Here is a 22,547-nt window from a genome sequence, read left to right as displayed (position 1 = left end):
TTTGAGGAAAGATCTGCTAGCCACCAGCTCAGCAGATGTACATGGTAAAGCTGCTTTTCTATGCGTTTTTTTTTTTTTTTTTTTTAGATGAAGTCTTTGTTGCCCAGGCTGGCATGCAGTGGCATGATCTCAGTTCACTGCAACCTCCCCCTCCCAGGTTCAAGTGAGTCTCCTGCCTCAGTCTCCCAAGTAACTAGGGTTACAGGTGCCCACCACCATGACCAACTAATTGTTGTAGTTTTTGTAGAGATGGGGTTTTACCATGTTGGCCAGGCTGGTCTCGAACTCCCGACCTCAAAGTTCATCCACCAACCTTGATTTCCCAAAGTGCATATATTCTTGATTGATGGCTGACAGAATATAGAAATGTGTGTCAGTCCAGGCTCTCCAAGAAGCATGTGCCAAGATGGAATTAGACCGCAGAATACTTATTTACTGGGGGAAATGGCTGTGAAGGATTAAAGTGGGCCGCCGTAGCAGGGACTGCCTTCAAACCACATTCAGGCTGATCACCTATAAAAGAAGATGGGGAATGAGGAAAGGAGATGTGGGTAGGGAGAGCTTTGGTGCAGCCCTGAGAAAGCCTTGGCCAGGCTGCAGGAGGGCACTAGAGAAACAGTTGCCCAGCAGAGACCTGTGTTGGGCAGCCCTAGGGAACCAAATGTCCTTGGGGGTTGGCAGGGAGAAGCCAGGGGAGTGCATGTGGCCTGGCTGCAGCATGACCACTGCAGAGGGTCTGAGGTGTGGCAGCTGGATCCTGATAGCCATGGTTGGCCCCCACATGCTCCCCATAGTCAAGTTCTCTTGAAGGAGACCTCTAGACCACCAGAAGCAGAGGGAAAATTTTTAAGGATCCTTGCTCAGCCACTTCACTGGATGCCTACCTCTAATCTATAGGGTTTATCTCTATACATCTTAGCTCTGATTATATTATTGCTTTAAAAAAATGCAATGGCTTCTACTGCATAGAGTCAGGATCCAACTACATAGCAAAGCACTAAGGCTACTCACTATCCGGGCTTCTCTCGGCTGAGAATAGTTCTCATGCTGAGACCCAGAGAGGTCCTACATAGCAAAGCACCAAGGCTACTCACTATCCGGGCTTCTCTTGGCTGAGAATAGTTCTCATGCTGAGACCCACAGAGGTCCTACATAGCAAAGCACCAAGGCTACTCACTATCTGGGCTTCTCTCGGCTGAGAATAGTTCTCATGCTGAAACCCACAGAGGTCCTACATAGCAAAGCACCAAGGCTACTCACTATCTGGGCTTCTCTCGGCTGAGAATAGTTCTCATGCTGAAACCCAGAGAGGTCCTACATAGCAAAGCACCAAGGCTACTCACTATCCGGGCTTCTCTTGACTGTCTCTTTGAGAATAGTTCTCACGCTGAGACCCAGAGAGGTCCTACATAGCAAAGCACCAAGGCTACTCACTATCCGGGCTTCTCTTGACTGTCTCTTTGAGAATAGTTCTCACGCTGAGACACAGAGAGGTCCCAACCAGCAGCACGTGTGCCTTTGACCACATAGCGGTCTCAGTGAATGGGAACTTGACTGCTCTGTGAGCACCTTCTCGATCTTCCTATTATTCTCCATCATCTAACACGGGTCACATCGTACATTTACAGGGGGTATGACCAAGATTCGGGCGGTGTTCCTGTACTTAGGAAGGTAGGACTTCAAGGCCTTGCACAAACACTGCCTCCTCTGCAGTTCCTGAGCAGCACAGGCAGACGTAACCCGCTTCCCACAGCAGTGTTTGTGATGAGTATGGTTCCGTCCCACTGTATTGTTTCTGGTTGGGTTATGGGTCTGTGTCCTCACAGCCTTTAGCTCATGGAGGCATCGTGCTCGTCTGTGTCTTCTGACGCTTCTCCCAGTGTGGCAGCTGTGAGGGTACTTATTCCCATCAGCACTGATGACAGCAGAGCTGCAGCTGGAGAAACCAATCCTGTGTCTTTCTGCCCTCACGAGGTCATGCAAAGGCAGCAGAGCATCCGGTCTACATGATGGGTACTTACTCAGATGCCAGGCACCAGGTGGAGGGTGGTGAGGGAAAACAGCCATGTCATGCCGACCCACCTTCTGTCATTCTTCTTCCCAACAGACAACCACGGCCTGCAACGCTTCAAACCACCTTCTTTGCATACTTGCATCCCTCGTATGACCCTTGCTAACGGTGATGGGAGCTCCACCAGACTCTTAATTCTATGTTCTTCTGGTAAACTTTACCATTTTTCCCAGAGGTGACGAGAGGCAGTGGCATTGGTAAGCTCTTCATTTCGAAGGTAATGGTTCCCAGATTGGTTATCTGAGAAGTTTGATTATTGCGGATTTTGGAAACAAAACCGAAGTTCAGCACCCTGAGCTAGTCCAGACTAAAAACGTAACTGGAGAAGGTCCAGATTCCACTTGTAAAATCATTTTATTGGTACAAATATACATATGAATAAAATACTTCCAGCCTGTAACGTAAGCGAATATTTGTGAAATGTCTTATAAAGAGTAGTATTTTGATTTTTACAGGTGTCAAAGTATTCTCTCTTAAAATCACACATTAAAAGCTAATATGCAGACAGAAATTAAAGGCCTTCAAAAACATGAATATTCATAAAACCTCATTCCAATCAACTATATACATTAATCTGGGCACATGGTAAAATCAGCCGTGGGCCTTTCTCACTGTTCTCAGCTGTGCTGGTTGACGGTATGCAAAGGTCACCACCCAAGCTTTAAATGTACAATTCCACACCAGGAAGGAAGAAGTTTCCCATGGGATAATGTAAAAACCATACCCAAGATCTAATATATATAATTTACACAAATTATTAGTGTGCTCTGTTAATATAATTACAATGTGCAATTGCATACATCAAGAATAAACTGCTCTACGGAGTCCTGTGCAGACTCCACACAGGTCCACTCAGCAGGACTCCGTGGTCTGCTGTGCTGTTATTTGTGTGAGTGTGTGTCCAGTTATTTCATTTATCTCCAAAAACTCATCTTGCAGGGCAATCTGTAGCTGCCTCAGAGAAATTCAAGTAGGGCCCATGGGATAATTGCTGGCTTTCATTAAAGGCATATAAAGGAATGCTTAGAAATCAAATGCCAAGGGTTGGAGGAAGACCAAAGAAATGTGCTTTGATTACCAAGAAATGGATTTGTTTCTATACATTAAAAAAAAAAAAGGCAGGGGATAGGGGTATGGGGAGAAATAAAGAAAAAACAAGGGAATAAAGCACCCAGAGGACGCCTGGGAAGAAGAGGTGCTGCCCTTGTTCCTCTCTGGTGGCTACCAACGCACCCCACGCAGGAAGCCTTCTGCATGGGTGACCCTCACACAAAAATAAACTCTTTTTCTGCTTCTTCCCCGGAGTCACTAGACTTGCTGCCTTGGTGGCCATCTTTACTGGAGGACCGCTGCTTTTGTTCTTGATACTCCTGGGCCTGCTGGCCCCAGCTTCTCCTTGAAACTGAAATAGAAAGGGAAGTTGCACAGTTTATTGACAAAGTAATACCAATGGCCTGACTGACAATGGGCTGAGACAAGGAGCCTTGAAGATTTCGGGGAGGAGAGGGGATCAGGGTGAGCTTTCTCAGAAACAAACTGGCTACTGTGTTTGGAGACTCTAGACAGAAATGTAAAACCAACCAGCAAAGCAGAGACAAAACGAGAAAACACACACAAAAACACAGTCTTTCACAGGGTGAACCTCTCACAGATGTAGACAAGAATCTGAGGTGAGGACCCCTCAGGCAAGCATGGTGGGGAAAGGGAGGGCGATGCCAGGAGGGAGGACGGCTTTGAAGCTGTTCTGCCCCTGGTGACCTCCTCAGCTGCAGCTGCACCCTCATGCGGCAGAGAGAACAGGGCAGACAGAGCCTTGACGAGAAGCTGGCTGGACAGATATCCCACTAGATGCCTTTTGCAGATGATTTAGGGTGTGTCATTCCGGCTTGTGGGGCAGGATATCAGCAAAGTCCCCAGAAACCTTTGTCAGACCTTTCTGTGACTCAGAAAGCCTTAGTTTCACCCTCTGGGAAAAGAATGAAGTCTCGTGAAAATGCATTAAATACTGCCTATGACACATTCAACCATTTTGGAATCACCCTCCAGGTAAAAGAATTACCATAATTGTTGCCTGCTCTGATTACACATAAATATGAGGAATCTACCGAGGCTTTAACAAAGCAATGATGGGAGAATCGTGTTGTGTGTTAGGTACTCATTGTTTTCTTATCGCTATTCCTCACAATTACCTTCTGTAAGGTCGGTTTTGTAAAACCTGAAACCAGGATTTAAACACGATCTGTCTCTCCAAAGCCCATGTTCTTTCCAACTAGAACGTGACTTCACTTCTATGATACCTGGGGAAAAGATTCGAATGCCGTACTCCAGCATAGCTGTTAAGGATTATTAAACACTATTCATCCTGTCTATTGTATAGACAGCTCTTGAGCTAAAAATACTAAACCCACATACTTTGTGCAGCCTGAAGGAAGAGCACAGCTATCACATTACTCGGAAGTTCAAATGGTCCAAACAGGAACGCACTTCATCAGCCCTTTAAAAGCTATAGGATTCATCTAATGCTTCCAATCACTTGATTTTTGCATTCTGCTAAAAAAAAAAAAACCTCATCTTGCCAGGAGCTGGCTTTTAAAATGTTTAACCCACCAAAGAGTATTTCAGGAAGTGAAAGCTCATTAAACCCAACAGTCTGTAATCCCAGCACTTTGGGAGGCCGAGGCAGGTGGATCACAAGGTCAAGAGATCGAGACCATCCTGGTCAACATGGTGAAACCCGTCTCTACTAAAAATACAAAAATTGGCTGGGCATGGTGGCGCATGCCTATAGTCCCAGCTACTCGGGAGGCTGAGGCAGGAGAATTGCCTGAACCCAGGAGGCGGAGGTTGCAGCGAGCCAAGATCGCGCCATTGCACTCCAGCCTGGGTAACAAGAGCGAAACTCCGTCTCAAAAAAAAACCTAACAGTCAAAATGCAAACCTAATAGAGTACTTCTCTTGCCAATACTGGTAATACAGCCAGATTCTGGTATACAGACAATCAAAATTTAAATTTTTAGCTAATGAAATTAAATGGAAATGACTCAAAATTCTGAAAAGAAAAAAAATCTTTCAAATCTGATAATAAAGTAGGTAATTTCTTAAATTCTGTCTTCTTTACGTCTAACAGTTTCGGGCAAATTCTACAATTGGGGGAAGAAGGCAACAAAGAAATATTATCATTGATTTCTATTATTCTTTCTTTTTCTTTTTAGAAATAGGGTGTTGCTCTGTCACCCAAACTGAAGGGCAATTTTTATTTTTAAGCTTGTGTTGGGTAAAAAAAATTAAATGCACTTGTTTGGCCCTTTCAATGCTGTCAGGTTTGGAGAATGAGCTGAGTAGATGTCTATAAATATTTGGCCGTTTCTCACAAAAGCAATTTGATACCAAGAGACAGAACTGCTTTAATTACTAAGAACAAAAGAAAGTGGGGAAGGTTTATATTATCTTTATCCTGAAAACATTTTGCAATAAACCCAACCAACCCCAAACTAGAGCACATCTTGTGAGATCTGCTAGAAAATAGTTTTTCATTGTTTTAAAGCCAAAATAAGTTGTTCATCTCTATCAAATGCCTCAAAAACACACTGTAAATTCAAGGGGAGAAATAAATATAATATGCTGCTCCTTTGTCTTCAGAGCAAATACATTTGTTCTAATTCTTAGATTTAAAGGATAATCAAACTTTTCATTCTTCCCAATATTTTTGCTTCCTGGCAATCTCAGGTCTAATTCATGTTGTATGACACGACGTAAGAGTACCGTCTAAAACTGGAGAAATTCAAATAACCATCGATGTTCATGTCACAGAAAACCGAGACAACCCTACGGACAAGGGTCATTGGAGCAGGCATGATTAAAATTCAAAGACATCCAACACAGAAATCTTCCTGCAGAAAGGAGGCTGTCCCTCTGTCTCCACCTAACTGTTGATTCTTTTGACTCACTGACACTGGGCTTCCCAATTGTCCAGGTCTCGGGGACTGCAGGGGGGAAGATGACACATTCTTAGAATTCCACTATGGTGGTTACTTTATTTAGGAATTCATTCTAAGCATATTCACCTCGTTGATTAAACTCTTACCCATTGTGACTGTGCATGTGATGAGACTAGCAGCGGGATGACAGGTTCACAGTCCAGGAGGCAAGCACCATTCAAGGACAGAAACACCGACGAGATCAAGGGGCCAAAGTTATGCAATTAATGTGGTGAGTCTGAAAGTCAAAGCAGTCTGTCTTTCAGTCTCCAGCCTTATCCCTAAGGGAACAACTTCGTAGGGGCAACTTCTCCGTTGTTTGTTTTCCAGCCCTGAGGGAACATCTATGTAATTCCACGTAATTAAGACGTGAACTACAACTATACTGGCCTCTATCAAAGGATGGTCTACATAGAATTATGTCTGTTTGAAACTTAAAACTCCAGAATGAACGTGTGCATGTATGTGAGCATGCAAGCATTTATGCATTTGTCCATTTATAGATACTGAGTGCTGTCCAGGCTGAAATTCACCTGGCTCAGTCACAGATCACTGTAGCCTCAAACTCCTGGGCTCCAGGGCTCCTCCTGTCTTAGCCTCCAGAACAGGGGAGGCTACAGGTGTACCTCACCACACCCAGCTAATTTTTAATTTTTTTGTACAGACAGAGTTTCATTTGTTGCCCAGGCTGGCATCAAATTCCTGGCCTCAAGCCATCCTCCAGTCTCAGCCTCCCAAAGTGCTGGGATTACAGATGTGAACCACTATGCCTGGCTAGAATTTATTTTTTAATATTTATAAGATTTAGACTTTTTACAAATTCAAACAGAGCTCCTCTTAGGCAGCTTGATTTCATGCTTGATTTTAACAGGGTGAAAAAGAAATCCGATTATTCCACAAACACTTCTTCAATGCAAGTATTAAGAGTGCTGGAGCATCTCTAAGCATGTGTCTACTACACACGTATTTATCACCATTTTACACACTATTAAAGCTAATTGAGTAAATGAACAGGCAATAACACAAACACTCCATGTATACATACATCCTGTCTATAGCGGCAGTAATTGTTATAGAGAGGCTTGAACATGAAATCTGTCATTCTTGAAGATGATTTGACATTGCATATATATGAGACAATTTTAGAGAATCTGAAATATGCATATAAATGCAGAATTAGAGAATCATGAAAATTTGGTATTTTCTCCATTGTGAGCTCCACTGACATCCATATTTTCCACAAGAAAAACACTATGACCTTAAAATAGCATTCAGAAGTTGGCCCTAATTTTTTCATACTTTCTATCAAGAGCCCAAAATGCCAACCGTTAAATTTATCTTCAAGAACTCACTTAAGGGAAGCAGAACTTGAATCTGGTGGAAAAAGTAGAGCAGAGCACTGGCTTACAGTCTGCAAGTCACAGCCAAGTATGTATTTTGGCTGCAGCTTGCATTATGGAAGAGACAAGTGACATAGAAAAGGAGTCTCAGAATAGGATGTCCTGCACAAAAGGAGCCATTACAATGCATTCAAAGCCAAAAGCACTATTTTCTTCAAGAAAATAGGATACACTGTTACAAAAACATAGCAACTTATAATTAAATGTAGAGAGGAAATGATACGAAATGAAAAAAAGTGCTTTCAAATATTTCTAGTAAAAGAAATTAAGCATTTTAACTGTCAAATTAATATAATAGCCACACAATTAAAACATAATATTCGTGATAAAAATATGCAGCATGCTTTGAGAACAGTATTTGAGAATAGCCTCTGTTTGTTGCATGAATACATGATTTACAAAAATAAGAAGGCATTTTAGTGTACACAAAGCTGCTCTTAAAAGACTTAAAAGTAAGTACATGCAATTGTTTAATAGAATTGATGTGCTAAATGTCATTTTTTTTAACCAGGAACTATTCAGAAAGCAGACTGCTATGCAGCTCTCACAGGTGAAGACAGTCAAATGCTAGGAATCGGCACTAACAAAACATAATTTAAAAATTATTCATAAAATCGCTTAAATTGAAGCTCCTGTAAAAATTGCTTAATGCCTGTCATTATTTCAAGAAATCAACGCATAAAAATAATACAAGATGGTCCTATTTAATTCCGTCATTTGACCAGCCCCTCACAATGAGAATTTTAAGCTAAGCGGGTCATGAACAAATCTGAGACAGATACAGAATTTCTTCTCCTCGCTTTTCCATAATTTGGGTTATCTCTGCGTTTGTCCCCTTTTTATTCTAATACAAAGCCTCATTGGATGATCAGTGGGCACTGGGCGACAGGTGGTGGGTGGGGAGGGTGCGTCTCTTTTTGTGTTCTATAAAGTGCTTTTAGTGGCCTGTTGAAGAAGGAACATTGCATCAGTGGTGCTTTGTTAATAATCAAGTGACATAAGTCAATGAAAACAACAGTTCAAATGTAAAGCTCCAGAATCTAAAAACATCTATGCAGCCTTAGGTGTTCTTAACAAAACAGGCAATACAGAGACGGAGATTCTGGCCTAATAAATTCTTAAAAGGCCGGGCGCGGTGGCTCACGCCTATCATCCCAGCACTTTGGGAGGCCGAGGCGGGTGGATCATGAGGTCAAGAGATCGACTCCATCCTGGTCAACGTAGTGAAACCCCGTCTCTACTAAAAATACAAAAATTAGCTGGGCATGGTGGTGCACGCCTGTAGTCCCAGCTACTCAGGAGGCTGAGGCAGGAGAATTGCTTGAACCCAGAAGGCGGAGGTTGCAGTGAGCTGAGATCGTGCCATTGCACTCCAGTCTGGGTAACAAGAGCGAAACTCCATCTCAAAAAATAAATAAATAAATAAATTCTCAAAAATAACTCGTCAGAAAATAAATGTCTTAGGTATTTATTTATGTAACTTTTCTAGGACTGGAGATAGAGGTTTTTCTGGTAATGTGAGAGAAACTTTCATGTAGGAGGAGTTATGGTAACTATGTGTCTATAAGCAAATCTACGACATAGGAATTTCTATAAAAGCCAAGGGTCAAGTCAGGTGGCTTTCTGTAGGGCAGGAGCTACCCGGCCCAAACAGAATGTTTCATCCTTATGTGTCCTATACACTTTGCTTTACGCTCTCAGTGGTGTCTTTAACCCACCCCACCACCTATCTAGTACACGCTGGAACCCCAGGCAAGTGAGCACACGTGGCTGATCTCAGGGCACTGGCTGAGAAGGCAGGCTCCAAATGTCCCTGGCAGGCAGTTGGTAGATGCTTTTTTGCTTTAAAACGTGTATCAAAGAAAGTTCTCAAAGACAACAGTTCCCTCACTGGGCTGTTAAGCTGTGAAGTGTTTGATTATCAATAGCAAAGAGTGAAGATTCGAGAATGGTTTATCCCTTTGCAATAAAGAGGATAAAAAGTTTTATTAACCAGGGAGGAGATGAGTACTTTAGGCACAAAAATGACATTTTTTTTTCTCTGAATACTCGTTCTCTGAATACAAGTCAGGAATACTTGTTCTTAAATTTCCCACTGGATGGCAAAGCCGATTTGACATCTGTCTCCTTTTTGTCTCTTGGGATTGTTATCACCTGAACAGAACTTTACAGAATTTACTACAGGGGCAGATGAAAGACAGAAGTCAGCGAGTAACTCCTAGCAAATGGAATAAATTGTTCCTGAAGGTTGACAAGTTAACTGGTACTTTTCCTTTCTTACTAAGGGTGATAAAATGGCCACTGAAAGATCATGTGCATGACCCCATGTCTGCATTGAGTCGCTGACTTTTTATTGATCCCTTCCTGAAAGGGTGTAAGATGTTAGGCCATTATTCTCTAAGGATATAACCTCTGTCATCCTAAAACTCTCTGATCCAGCTACAGTTAAAACCTAACAGGAGAGTAAAGCTATAAAGGAAGAGAATAGGAGGTCTGACCCCGGTTATAAAAATAAACTTGCCTGAGCACCAAAATTTGAAAGGACAAGTCACCAGAGTAACTTGATCTTCGTCATAAGAATTTCTAATTTTAGATTTTTAAGTCTCTCTCTATATATATATTTGCCTCAAATAAAAGGACCATCCTGTTGAGATTTAGAAAAATCAAAAACGCAAACAAAACTCTCTTGTATGACTAATCCCTGACCCAGTCCCATGACGGAAGTTACTCAGTTACAGTTTGCTTTTGTTAGTGCCAGTTCATAAGCTTCGGGTCAGTGAGGGATGATAATCGAAGGCTCTAACCATTTGTTGGCTGTGACTTCCTGTGCCCAATTGCTTTCACTTCCTCTTCTGCAATGGTGGAGGACAGTTTTGAAGATCTTTTCCCTCTACTGGAAGGCTTGCCACTGCCATGATCTGAATGTCTTTTGTAATAATCTCCTCTTTGCACTACTGAGGAAAAGGGATTATTTTACCCTTTATATTAGCACAGACATCAATGTGTTGACATTAATACTTAAAAATATAAATATTAAAAATTAAATATCAGCTTACCCACCCCACTTAGGATTCGAGGAACCTACAGTGTTGGTCCTGGGCAGATATATATCATTATCTACAGAATTCAACAGCCAACATTATGGAAATGTCGTGTAAAATGAGGTGAGCTCTGAGTCTGCCCCGAAAAAGTATTAATACAAAGGCCCCAGTATCGCCATTTTGATTCCACAATGGACTAATGAGAATCACATTCACCACGGAAGGATCCAAAAGAATCATAGCAATTTACCTGTTTCAGAAATCAGTTGGGCACGCTAGTCCAAAGGGAGGCAAAGAACAGGGAAATGAAGTAATGAAATAACCAGCATGAATAACAGATTAGAAAACCAGAAAAGAGCACAATGGGGACAGTTTATAAAGAAACAGAGAACTCACAAGTGGCTGCCATTTCTGGGCCACCTTAGCAGACAAGCTGAAAAATAAAGTCAAAATCTTACCACCTCGGACATTTACAGACTATTCCCAGATTTTATGTATATTTTCAGTTCAATTTCAATACCAAGTGATAACATCGGGATGATGTCTGTGATCACCTTATTCTGCATCCTAGACATGAAAGTGATGGTCTCAACAGCTCAGCCATCCCTACTGCCCGAATGCAAAGAAGGGAGCGCGAGCCATTCCTAAGGCTTGCTACTGGGGGAGGGAGAAGGATGAGGAAGGAAATCAAACATCTACCCCTAAAGCTCTGAAACGTTTAAGGAGTAACACATTCTGTTTCTAACTTCCTGAGGAAAGAACACTCGACTTTTTCAGAGCAGCTAAAAGCCTGCAGCGGTATCCAGTATCTCCCCAACTTTGTTAACTAGAGAGGCTCCACGCTACGTATTTGTGCCTGTGAGGCTAGTGGGTTCATCGAGGCCTTGTTTTGATCTCTACAGACACCTAGAAAACATCATTTTCCAGAAATGTTAAAGCAATGATTTTTGTATTCAACCTTTTGATCTTTTTCTTCTATGTTTGCAAATCCTTCAGTGTTTCAATTGCTTTGGACAAGATGAATGAACATTCCTACTTGGCACTGCCACCTCCTCCTCACTTTCCTTTTTCTCTCCGAATCTTTTGGGCATTTTCAACGCTTCCTTAAAAGCAAAGATGTAAAGTCAGCAGTTGCAGAAAGGATGGAAAATTAGGGTAGGAATAGGGGAGGAACTTGGTGGTGAGAACTGGACTGCCACAGAATACTTGCCGTCTCAAGTCTCTCTGAGCTGGCACCAACAAAGGTCCTTTCTTTATACCAAGTCTTCCAAAGGCTTCGATTAATTATTATACTGAACGCTGTATTTATCTGCCTCATGTCAAATGACTATAGATACCAGCTACCTTCCGAAAGCTTTGGTTTCTCTATTTGACAGAAGAGGTTCAGCAGCTTTGGTTTCAACCCCACTACCTTTTATTTATGGCAAATGGGTGAATGAAACTTCTACCCACCAAATAAATCTGTAGGATGGATGAGAAAGCAGGCAGTTTTCATTAGATTTCCAAGCCACAAAGACAGTATTCGGTGACACTTTCTACTAACTTCAACCCAATACTATTACCAACAAAAGAAAACAGGCCAATATAGGACGAGAACAGAGTCAGAGAGATCAAAGAATTCTAAAGCATTAAATAAATTTAAATAAAACATAGCAACTCCCAAACCACAATGAGAGCCTTCCAGGTGCAGATGGCTGGTGAGGCTCTAGAATTTCCTTATAGATGGGGCTCGGAGATGGCATTTACACTACACATGACATAGGACAGAACCCAAAAGTCAGTAACACGTCAGGATGATGTCGATGCTTAACTTATTCTGGGTAAGACTATTACCTATAAAAGAAATGGCAAGCGTGCTGAAGCCACAGCCAGGCCTCGCCTCTGATAGTAACTGCTGACAGCTCAGGCTGAGTTGGGAAGAAAGCATTCTCATCACAGGATTAGCTTGCTGTGCTTCAACCTCAGCAAATCAGAAGGAGCAAATTGATGCAAGGTTGCCCTGAGAATGTCCATGCCTGCACCCCACTTCCGAGAGTGAGGAGCGTCTGACCTTGTGACTGAGCCGCAAGGTAGCTCAGGCCGGGGAGTGCGGCTCCTGACCTGCAGCAGCAGTGACCTACCACAATGAGGAAAACGTTTTGGGAAAATATGGGACTCAGAAATCTATAGGTAGCTGCAAATATGTCACAACATCCTGTTTAAGGAGCTCTTAACAAGGTGGAAGGCAATTCAGAAACATCTAGGAATTATTCTTGCAAAGAAGTTAGATCCTTGGGTTCTGTTCATCTGTCATTAAGATCCAATGTCATCGATAACGCTGAATCAAGTCTCTAAACTAAGAAACTACTCCATTTCTAAAAGTTTAACCCAAGGGATGTTGACTTTAGCAAACTCTAAGATATGAGTGACGTCCAGGATGAATTTCTCGATACAGAAAGGCCCCTCACTGAGGGGAGCTAACCCAGAGGAAAGAAATCCTTACCTTCCTGTGAAAATGTCCTGGGGCTGGGCTGGGGGCTACTCTGGCCATCTCTCTCCTTGTCTGAAGGAACTTTTTTCAGGACAGGTGGAAGAAGGGCAACTTTCGGGCTGGAGGGAGAGTCTGGAATGTCGTCTAAAGAGACACAAACACACGAATCAAACTGTTCCATGAACTGGATTCCGAGAACATAAAGCCTGGTAAATCTACATATGAATAAATCACTGAAAAAAAAACAGAGCACCACAGAATTTCTCTGGCCAAAAATTAATTTTGTGATTTGGCTCAGTGAAGTAACAAACAAAAGGGAAAAACAGTGAATACTTATAAAAAGTTACTACCTGCACAGATGTGAATCTATCCTGTAGATCAAGAATTTCAATGCGCTGACATCTGAAAATTAGACTGTAAGTAAACCTCATGTTCCTTCTGACTTAAACACCAAGGCTGTTTGGTTTTCACAAAACAAGTAATATTTACAAGCTACTGTCTTTACCCGTTGTAAAGCTCAGTACAACAGCATATATGCGATGTGTGTGTGTGTGTGCGTGTGCGTGTGTGTATCCATGCATGCAGGTATGTATGTAGGTTACTAATAATAATTTGGAATCATGGCCTTAGAACCAGAAAAGCCTTTGGTCACTGGACAAATGAAGAGATTAAAAACTAAAAAGATAACGGAATAGCTAGGACTAGAATTCTAGTCACTTAATTCAAAAACCAGCACGGTTTCATCCTAACTGAAAGGACAGATCTTCCACAAGCTTGTCCAAACCGTCCTAAGAGGAATGGACAAGGATGTGGCCCAGGATGGCTCTGATTGCAGCCCAACACAAACTTGCAAACTTTCTTAAAACATCACATGATTTTTTTTTAAACTTATCATCTGTTAGTGTTAGCATATTTTGTGTATGTCCCAAGACAATTCTTATTCTTCCAAGTTGGCCCAGGGAAGCCAAAAACTGGACACCCCTGACCACTGGATCATGCTTCTTCCTCTGCTGTTACCAGCAAGGCAATTCCTAAGTCGGTGTGTGAGCGTCTGTGCACACAGAAGACAATCTACAGCCAGGTTCTCTTCAGTCTTACACTTCCAGTCGCCGACCTGCTTAACCGAATAAGCAGGGATGAAGATAACGCAATCCACCTTCACAATCTGCCAGAGCCGTCGTGGAGAGGGAATGCGACGGCATATTTGAAAACGGCTGCTAAAGTCTCAAGCTCTATAAAAACGTAAGTTTCTTAACACCACTCTAAGAGCTATGAAACAGCCCGGCGCGGTGGCTCACGCCTGAAATCCCAGCACTTTGGGAGGCCGAGGCGGGTGGATCACGAGGTCAAGAGATCGAGACCATCTTGGTCAACATGGTGAAACCCCATCTCTCCTAAAAATACAAAAATTAGCTGGGCATGGTGGCGCGTGCCTGTAATCCCAGCTACTCAGGAGGCTGAGGCAGGAGAATTGCCTGAACCCAGGAGGCGGAGGTTGCGGTGAGCCGAGATGGCGCTATTGCACTCCAGCCTGGGCAACAAGAGCGAAACTCCGTCTCAAAAAAAAAATACATGAGGGAATATGGGAAAGAGCCACAAGTGGAAGAAGTCTGGACACACAGGATTCTGCCTTTTTTCTGATTCTACCCAAATTATCTGCACATTGATCAATTACTAGGGTGAGCTGTGCATCCTACTTTACAAAATGCATGTCCATGGGGGAGACGTCAATAGAAACACAGTTACCATGACAGCCAGTGGAGTCCAAACATCTGGCAGCTACACAGACACACCAGCTGCGCGGCTTGGCAAACTCAGTATCTCTGCCTCATATTCCTCATCGGTAAAATGGAGCAGTGATGAGGAGGAGGATACTGAGAGTTCATCATAAAGCACTTACGACAGTGCCAAGGACACAGCTAAGTGCTCAAAGATTAGCCATGATGACTGACTATATATATTTTATCCCTGTTTGCCTTATTTTTGTGGGAGAACAAGCGGAAGAGTTAAAGAATTGATACAGGTTTCATTATATTACCTATCCTACTTTTGTATATGTCTGAAAATTCTTATAATGGAAAGTTAAAAGCAAAAAAAAACCTTAACATGGTCTTTCTTTAAAAAAAAAAAAAAGAGATAGGGTCTTGTCACTCAGGCTGGAGTGCAGTGCTGTGATCACAGTGTATTACAGCGTAAACTACAGGCTCAAGCAATCCTCCCACCTCAGCCTCCCAAGTAGCAGGGACTACAGGTGTGCACTACCACACCTGGCCTTCTTCTGTACAGGAGAGAAAAAGGTGAAGGCCAATCAATTTCTAATCTTTTTAGGTTTCTTCTATCATTTGATGCTCTAAACTAACAGTCAGGAAACTTTTTTGTAAAGGGCTCAGGAGTAAATATTACACTCTGCAGATCACATGGCCCTCCTGCAAGTACACCACTCTGCCACCGTAGCCAGCCACGGCCACAGATGACACCAGTGCAAATCCTGGCTATGTCCGGCAAAAACAGGCCCATTGTTTGCCCGGTCTTGTTCTAAACCCTTGATAGATCACAGAATATGGCATAAAGACTGAAGAGCTTGTGCTTTCCCCATTTGGAGCCTTCATCCTTGAACTGCTGCTTTTCGAAGTGTCTGAACACCCTGGAGACAGAGATTTGAACCCCAAGCCAAGCACTGAAGATGGGTCAACGTGACAAAAGACTGATCTCCCTGTCTTGCCTACTAACCAGCCTGTACCCCTGTAAGCAAGGACAGTCTCAGAGTCCCTAGTGTTCACACATGGTGGGCCTCAGCCTTGAGGAAAGGAATCCCTCAGCTCTCATCACTTCCACAGCTTTGCACAGGTTTCTGTGATCCCTTCCTGCAGATGCTGATGTACCTGGCTCACCAGCAGACCCTGAAACCACGTGCAGAGTCTGATCCAGCTGGATCTGAGAAGCCGCCCAGTCACAATGCAACTCCCTAACTGCAAAACTCTTACCAGGCCGTGAGGCTGTTCTTGGTTTCTGCGGGATGACGGGCCGTGCTGCCAGGCTGGGCTTGGGGGACTGCAGGAGGGGCTTCGGGCTGGTAGGTGTGCTGGATGAGCTTCGAGACCTGGAGCCTGCTTCCACTCTGGGTTCTGCTTTGGTGCTCTTTTCTGGTGTTCCCAAACCAAAGCGGTTCTCTGGAAGACCTGGGTGCAGTTTAGGCACTAAGAGGAAAAAGGACACTATAAAAATCAAGCTCGAAGAAGCCAGTAACTGGAAGCTGGAAGTCTGGGACAAACTGCTATAATCATTTCCCATCGTTTCTCGTCATCGTTATTTTAAGAAAGAGTATGCTGTTCTAGCATGTTTTTAACATCAAAACATCTGAAGGAAGTGTAATGGTCGTTGTAGAAAAGGAATAAACTTTTTGGTTCTTTTCTGATCAGCCCTAACTATTCCAGAGATGAAAAGTTGTTTTTTTGTTTTTTTTTTGAGACGGAGTTTCGCTCTTGTTACCCAGGCTGGAGTGCAATGGCACGATCTCCGCTCACCGCAACGTCCGCCTCCTGGGTTCAGGCAATTCTCCTGCCTCAGCCTCCCGAGTAGCTGGGATTACAGGCGCGCACCACCATGCCCAGCTAATTTTTTGTATTTTTAGTAGAGACGGGGTTTCACCATGTTGACCAGGATGGTCTCGATATCTTGACCTTGTGATCCACCTGCCTCGGCCTCCCAAAGCCCTGGGATTACAGGCGTGAGCCGCCGCGCCCAACCTGACAAGCTTTTACATTTAAGAGCATACAGTGCCGTGATCACATACAAGGAAAGCAGCAGGTCTTCCCTCATTTGAAGCATCTAGGTTTTTCTCAAATCTGGCACAAGGTACAGGTATAACCACATTTAAGTGCCTTGGTTCTGGACAACAGGCAGTTAGGGCTCTGGCTGCAGGTTCAAGTGAGGAGGCTGATGTTGTTGGCTGCAATCTCATGTTTAGTGAGAACAGCTCCAGAAATGTCATCTCATTCCCCACCTCTATCCATACTGCTGCCTTAATTTAACAAGACAACTAGCAAAAATAGGCCCATGAAATGTGATTTATCATCCAGCTCTTACTGCACAAAGATACTGTAGCTAAGCCTAGGAATCTCAAATAGCAAAACGAGGATTCTATCCCATAGTTAACACATTACACTCCAGCTTTCATCTATTTTCTTATTCTATTATACCTAAAAAGTTAGGGGACAAGGGATATTGGAGTTCATGCATATTCAAACCGCAAGGGAAGCACATTGTTCACACCAGCAAGACAGCCACCCGTCTTCCATATACACACACGGCTTATTCTTAAATACATCAGGCATGATCCTGTGCACCGCTCCCACCCCCGACTTTGCCAAAATGCTCCAAGCTAGAGTTTGCAAGGAAAAAGCAGAATTTTCTCCCTTTGGGAAATCAAAAAGTGTCCTGTCCAGGCACAAGGCTACAGGATGCGCCCCAGGGGCAGGTGGGGCAGGTGAAGGGATGAGGTCTTTCAGAGAATGTACAACAAAGAGATCCGTTCTTGCTCCCCATTTAAATTTTTCTTCCGTCAATCACATGTGACTCCTGCGATCAGAAGGTGAGTGCTTTTCGTTAGTGGGTGAAGGCAATGGCCTGACTTACCTGCCCCACCTCCATCCAACCGTTCTCCGCTGTTCAAGGCTGGGCTGGAAGGATCCTGGGATACGGCATCATTCCCAAGCTTCTAAAAAATTCAAGCACCAACCCCCCCAAAATGCACATTTATTTAATGCAAAAGTGAAAAAACAGAGCAGATAGTAAATGACAGCAAATAAGGGCTCCTTCACTCAGCTGCTGTCATGGTGACTGTGCCTGACCCATCTCTGTAGGCTCTCCTCTGGGACAAAGCTGTGAGGAAAACATTCTATTCCGTGTTTAGAGTTGGGGGTCTGGGGTCCAAAGTGTGGCCTGTTTGGTTCCTCTGAAGGCCCCTCACAGGTGAGAGGTGTACGGGGCCGGGGGAAGTCAGTGAGCTTGGTGACCTTTCCTGCTTTTCCTGTTGAACATCTCTGCAGGCTTTGCAGCTCCTGATGCTTCATGTGATGAGGGCATTTACACACTAGAAATTTACAGAACCTGCTCTAGGTTTGGTTTCCAAAATTCTAGTTTTGGCTGGGTGCAGTGGCTCACGCCTATAATCTATCTCAGCACTTCAGGAGACTGAGATGGGAGAATTGCCTGAGGTCACGAGTTCGAGACCAGTCTAGGCAACATAGTGAGACCCCCATCTCTGCAAAAAATAGAAAAATTAGCCAGCCATGGTGGTATGCATCTGAAGCCCCAGCTACTTGGAAACTGAGGCAGGAGGATCACCTGACAGACCCCAGGACTTTGAAGCTACAGTAAACTATGATCACACCAATGCACTCCAGCCTGGGAGACAGAGCAAAACCTTATCTATTAAAAAAAGAAACCTAATTTCCAAAGCTGCAGAAACCTTTCCAACCTCAATTATAATATAGGTGAAAAGGGTCCTGAAATAAGGAGGGTCTTCCTTGCTTTGAGGCAGAACCACAGGACACAAATTGATTATTTAGGAGGTAAATACAGATGAACAGGACTGAATACATGTTTTAAAAATCTGCAGGTGGAAGGAATTAGTGACAAGGAAATGGTGGTGGTGGGGAAAGTGAAATGCCACTGTCTTGAGGCAGGAGTGGAAAGTTTAGAAAGTCTACACTAGACTGAGGCATTTAGATACAGAAAAAAGACATACAAAGCAAAGTCTGGTGTTTGCTTCATAATATCTAAGAATTATATTGACAAAGGTGATCTACATCTACCTCTTGTCTAACAAGCAAAAACAAGGTGGACCAGTCGACCGGGAGGGATAATGATTCCCAAAGCAGTCTGACCTTCAGACTGCTGGTTCCTGCTCATCTCATGCTTCTGACAAACCTAAAAAACTCTGCAGCCAACTCCTGGCTTTAAACTGTGTTTGATGATAGAGGAAGGACTGTTTGAAATGCAGGTGAGATAAGCCTCACTCCCTGAATTCATCACTCTACCCCCGCCACACATTCCCCAGGAGCACTGGCCCTATCAGAAAAAAGCACCCAAGTGACGGGAAGCCTGAGGAGTTTCCCAGAAAGATGACACAAGTTCCACTGTCATGAGTGCAAGGTGTGAGCAGGTCTCCAGGAGTGAATGTGTACACAAGCACTGCAGCTAAAATAGGCACATTTGGCATCACTATGGAAACGTGATACCCAAAAAGGAAGCCCCATGCCAGCCATCTGTGCCCAGGACAAGCGTCTGCAGGACAGGGCTGGGGACCATCCACGAAGTCCCCGTCCACATCCTTCTCTTTCAGGTTCCTTCAAGTGCAGGGTGGGCCTCTGAGCGTGAGGACCTCCTTAAATTCTACACCTGGGGCACCTCATTTCCCTGCATCTCTCAAACAACCCAGGGATTTGTTTTTTTTTTTCCTCCCAGATTTTTAAAGTTATTTATAAATCCCAAAATGACTGTAGGGAATAAGGATAAAACAATATAATGCCCATTGCCTCTGCGTGAAAACAGATGACCTGATGGCCTCAGAGAAAAATGTATGAACTCTTAAGTATTCGCTGCTTGTTTCTTTCTTTTATCGATAAATGAAATGTCATGTCTCCATACTTACAGTTCTTTTTCTTTAAATATACATATCAAATGCCAACAATTCAAAGAGAATTACTCAGAGGAGGGTGAAGACATCATATATTTTATCAACAGTATACTGATCACTGATGCTAACTGTTGCCACGTTTATAAAGAATACAGTCATGGTACTCTAGGAAAAAGTGTTCGAAAGCTAATTTTTGACAGAAGACCCACGTTTGGTCTGAATTTTAAATAGCGAGAATTCATTACAATGGTTGCTTTAAACTGACACTAGGTGGCGTTAAGAGATCATTAATACTGTGTAAGCCCTAAACCAACATAAAACCATCAGGATTTTGTCACTTTAAGCCAATTTATATATCAAATCCAAAGTACGTGAATAAAACACTCTAGCACATGTCATCTTTACACCAAAAAAAAAAAAAAAAGAAACCCCATTCATCATGAAAAACCGAAAATCCACAGCATATTAATGAAAACCGCACATTCGTTGTCATAAAGACATTCACGAAATGGATTAAAATTTAAACGTTTCCTTGGGCATCTATCTGGCTCACTAATGACACGGTTGTTGTATTATCCAGAATTCTGACCAGTGAAGGCCACACCACGCCTCCTTTGCTGAGTGAGCAGAATATAGTTCTACAGTCTCTTCCGACTCAAGGTTCCTCAGAGTCAGGGGGTCTGCAATCAAAACTGCTAAACAATGTTGCTGTTGGTGCCAGCACTTTGGTGAAAAGCTGTAAGAGCAGGTGGGAAGTGGAGTTTAATTTTTAAACACTGGTTGTTTAGAGGCAAATAAAAGAGTTCCCTACACCTGGTATGTAGCTTATTGTTGACTTTCTGAAAGTCCAGGGCTCACTGGGATGAAGGATTTTATTGTGATACTTCAAACACACATGCAATTTCCTTTCTTGGAAGCACCAGTTGTATAAAAATAAAAGAGCTCATGATAATGCATAGAAACCATAACCTGACTTAAACGTGGGTATGTTCACCTTATCACACGGACACAATCCTTCATGGAGTGACAGGAGCAAACAGGTGAAGAGGAAAGAAAAAAAGACACACTATAAAAGGAGGCTCAAAGAATAAACAATGTTTTAAGTCGGATTTTGGGGGAACTCAGCAAACTTTAAACCATGAAGTTTTCCTTTGTCACAACAGATGATATATATCAATTCTAACAGAATACCTTGACTGTTTTTCCTTTCGGCTTTTAAATCTGGAATATAGCAAGGCATTCTCAGGTTTGAAAAGAGAAACATTTTTTGGTTTGAAAAGGGAGTAAGTTAGAAAATAGTTTCCATTTTTATATGTCATCTAGTTTCAGTATTTTTATTTCCCTCTGCTAGTTCACCTATCTTCAGTATTACTCAGTCTTCCATTTAGATTCAGCTGACTGTGTTTTCTATTTAACCAACAGGCAATTTTTAGTGCTCACATTAAAAAAAAAAGTCAAATCAGGGCAAAAACACAAACTAGGGCCACCAAGTCAAAAATGAATCCCCATTTATCTCACGAAGACAAGGAGTAGATTGGGGGTTACCAGAGGGCAGGAAGTGTGGGGCATGGGGGGAGATGAAAACAGGAACAAAATGGGTACAAAAACACGGTAGACAGAAGAAACAAGACCTAGTATTGGACAGATCAGTAGGGTAACTCTAGTTAAAAATAATCTATTATCTATTTCAAAATAGCTAGAAGAGGACAATTTAAATATTCCCAGCATAAAGAAAAGTTAAATGCTTTAAGATGATGGACATATATCAAAATAGCACATGCACCATGAAAATACGTGCAACTTTTTATATCAAATGAATGAATGAATGAATTAAAAACAGACCCGCCCTTACCTTCTGTGCACACGCAGCTCTCTTCTCTTGCTTGGCTTTCATCTCTGCCAGGAGACCACTGCCCATCACCTGGACCCCATACCTCCGGCCCCCCTGTGGGCTGCTCTTGCTGTCACTCCGTTCCACCTTCCCCGTGTCTTCCCCTTGAGTCTCTTCAAAGGAGTCAGGTGTTTTAATCTCCTCTATCCGTTCAGAACTGCCATTGGGCTCGGTGGCCTTTGTGTCCTTCTTGGGACTGTCTGCAGCTGGACTTCTGACTGCCCCTTTCGGTGACGAGGGTTCTTCTGCCATCAAGATCGTTGGTGGCCGCTCGGACTTGGACCGGGATTTGATTAAATTGAGAAAGCCACCGCTTTTCCGAGAATCTCGCTTTTTCTTTTCATCTCCTCCTTCACTAAGCTCATGCGACTCTGAGCCTCTTGTTGACCATTTCCTATATTTCAAACCAAAACACAGAGCTGTAGTTTCTACTGTAAGTTCCAGCACAATCAGTCAAAATATAAATATGGAGACTGCTGCCTATACAGTAACCAGTCAGAAGCATTTGAAAAGGCAGATTTGAGTTACAGCCCTTAGGAAACAGAAAGAAATGTAGAGTATCATCATCATATTCACATGTGAGGAAACTGAGGCACCCACATCAAGAATGAAAGATGAGCCTGTAACCGGTACAGCCAGTTTGCTAGCCTATTCTAAAAATAACCGCTCCCTCCCTTGGTTTCTTACTATATGTATATCTAACTACCTGCTCTGTTTGGGAATTCCAAAGGGTAATCTTGAAACAATCCAGGCCTAAAGCAAAGGTGGTGGGGCAACTTTCTCCCTTCCGAGAAGAAACTGGCACGCAGTTAATCCATAACCCAACCCCTGCCAAGAGGAAACCAACCAGACCTCCAAATGGTCCATGACTCAAGACAGTCATCAGAAAACAACCAACAGATCGGCACCCACCACTCCTGTGCATAGTTTTCAAGCCACCTTTCACCTTAAAACCCCTTTAGCCACCCTGAAAATTTGAGGCGCCTTTTGGGACTTGATTCTGGCTATCTCCCAAGCTGTCGGCACTGCCACAAACAAACCTTCACTTCTCATGTGT

General features: G+C 43.1%; 1 protein-coding gene across 16 annotated transcripts in view; it reads right to left on the bottom strand.

Moving 5' to 3' along the window:
- Positions 1 to 2,406: 2,406 nt before the first annotated feature.
- CARMIL1 (capping protein regulator and myosin 1 linker 1) overlaps positions 2,407 to 22,547 on the bottom strand; it is a 468,543-nt gene continuing 448,402 nt past the window's right edge. For 6 of the 16 annotated variants that reach the window (XM_078368165.1, XM_078368167.1, XM_078368162.1 and 3 more), the window contains 6 exons: positions 21,452 to 21,884; positions 17,595 to 17,676; positions 15,944 to 16,156; positions 12,972 to 13,103; positions 10,253 to 10,402; positions 2,407 to 3,473 (listed from right to left, as the gene is read on the bottom strand). In XM_078368165.1, the coding sequence (XP_078224291.1) occupies positions 3,337 to 3,473; positions 10,253 to 10,402; positions 12,972 to 13,103; positions 15,944 to 16,156; positions 17,595 to 17,676; positions 21,452 to 21,884 (1,147 nt within the window). In that variant the 3' untranslated portion in view covers positions 2,407 to 3,336. Of the gene's footprint in view, positions 3,474 to 10,252; positions 10,403 to 10,739; positions 10,765 to 12,971; positions 13,104 to 15,943; positions 16,157 to 17,594; positions 17,677 to 21,451; positions 21,885 to 22,547 lie in introns of all 16 variants that reach the window. The other 10 variants (XM_078368170.1, XM_078368171.1, XM_002746166.6 and 7 more) reach the window with 5 other exon arrangements.

The sequence above is a fragment of the Callithrix jacchus genome, chromosome 4, assembly GCF_049354715.1.
Source record: "Callithrix jacchus isolate 240 chromosome 4, calJac240_pri, whole genome shotgun sequence".
Lineage (NCBI taxonomy): Eukaryota > Metazoa > Chordata > Mammalia > Primates > Cebidae > Callithrix > Callithrix jacchus.
This window is presented reverse-complemented; position numbering and strand designations above follow the sequence as displayed.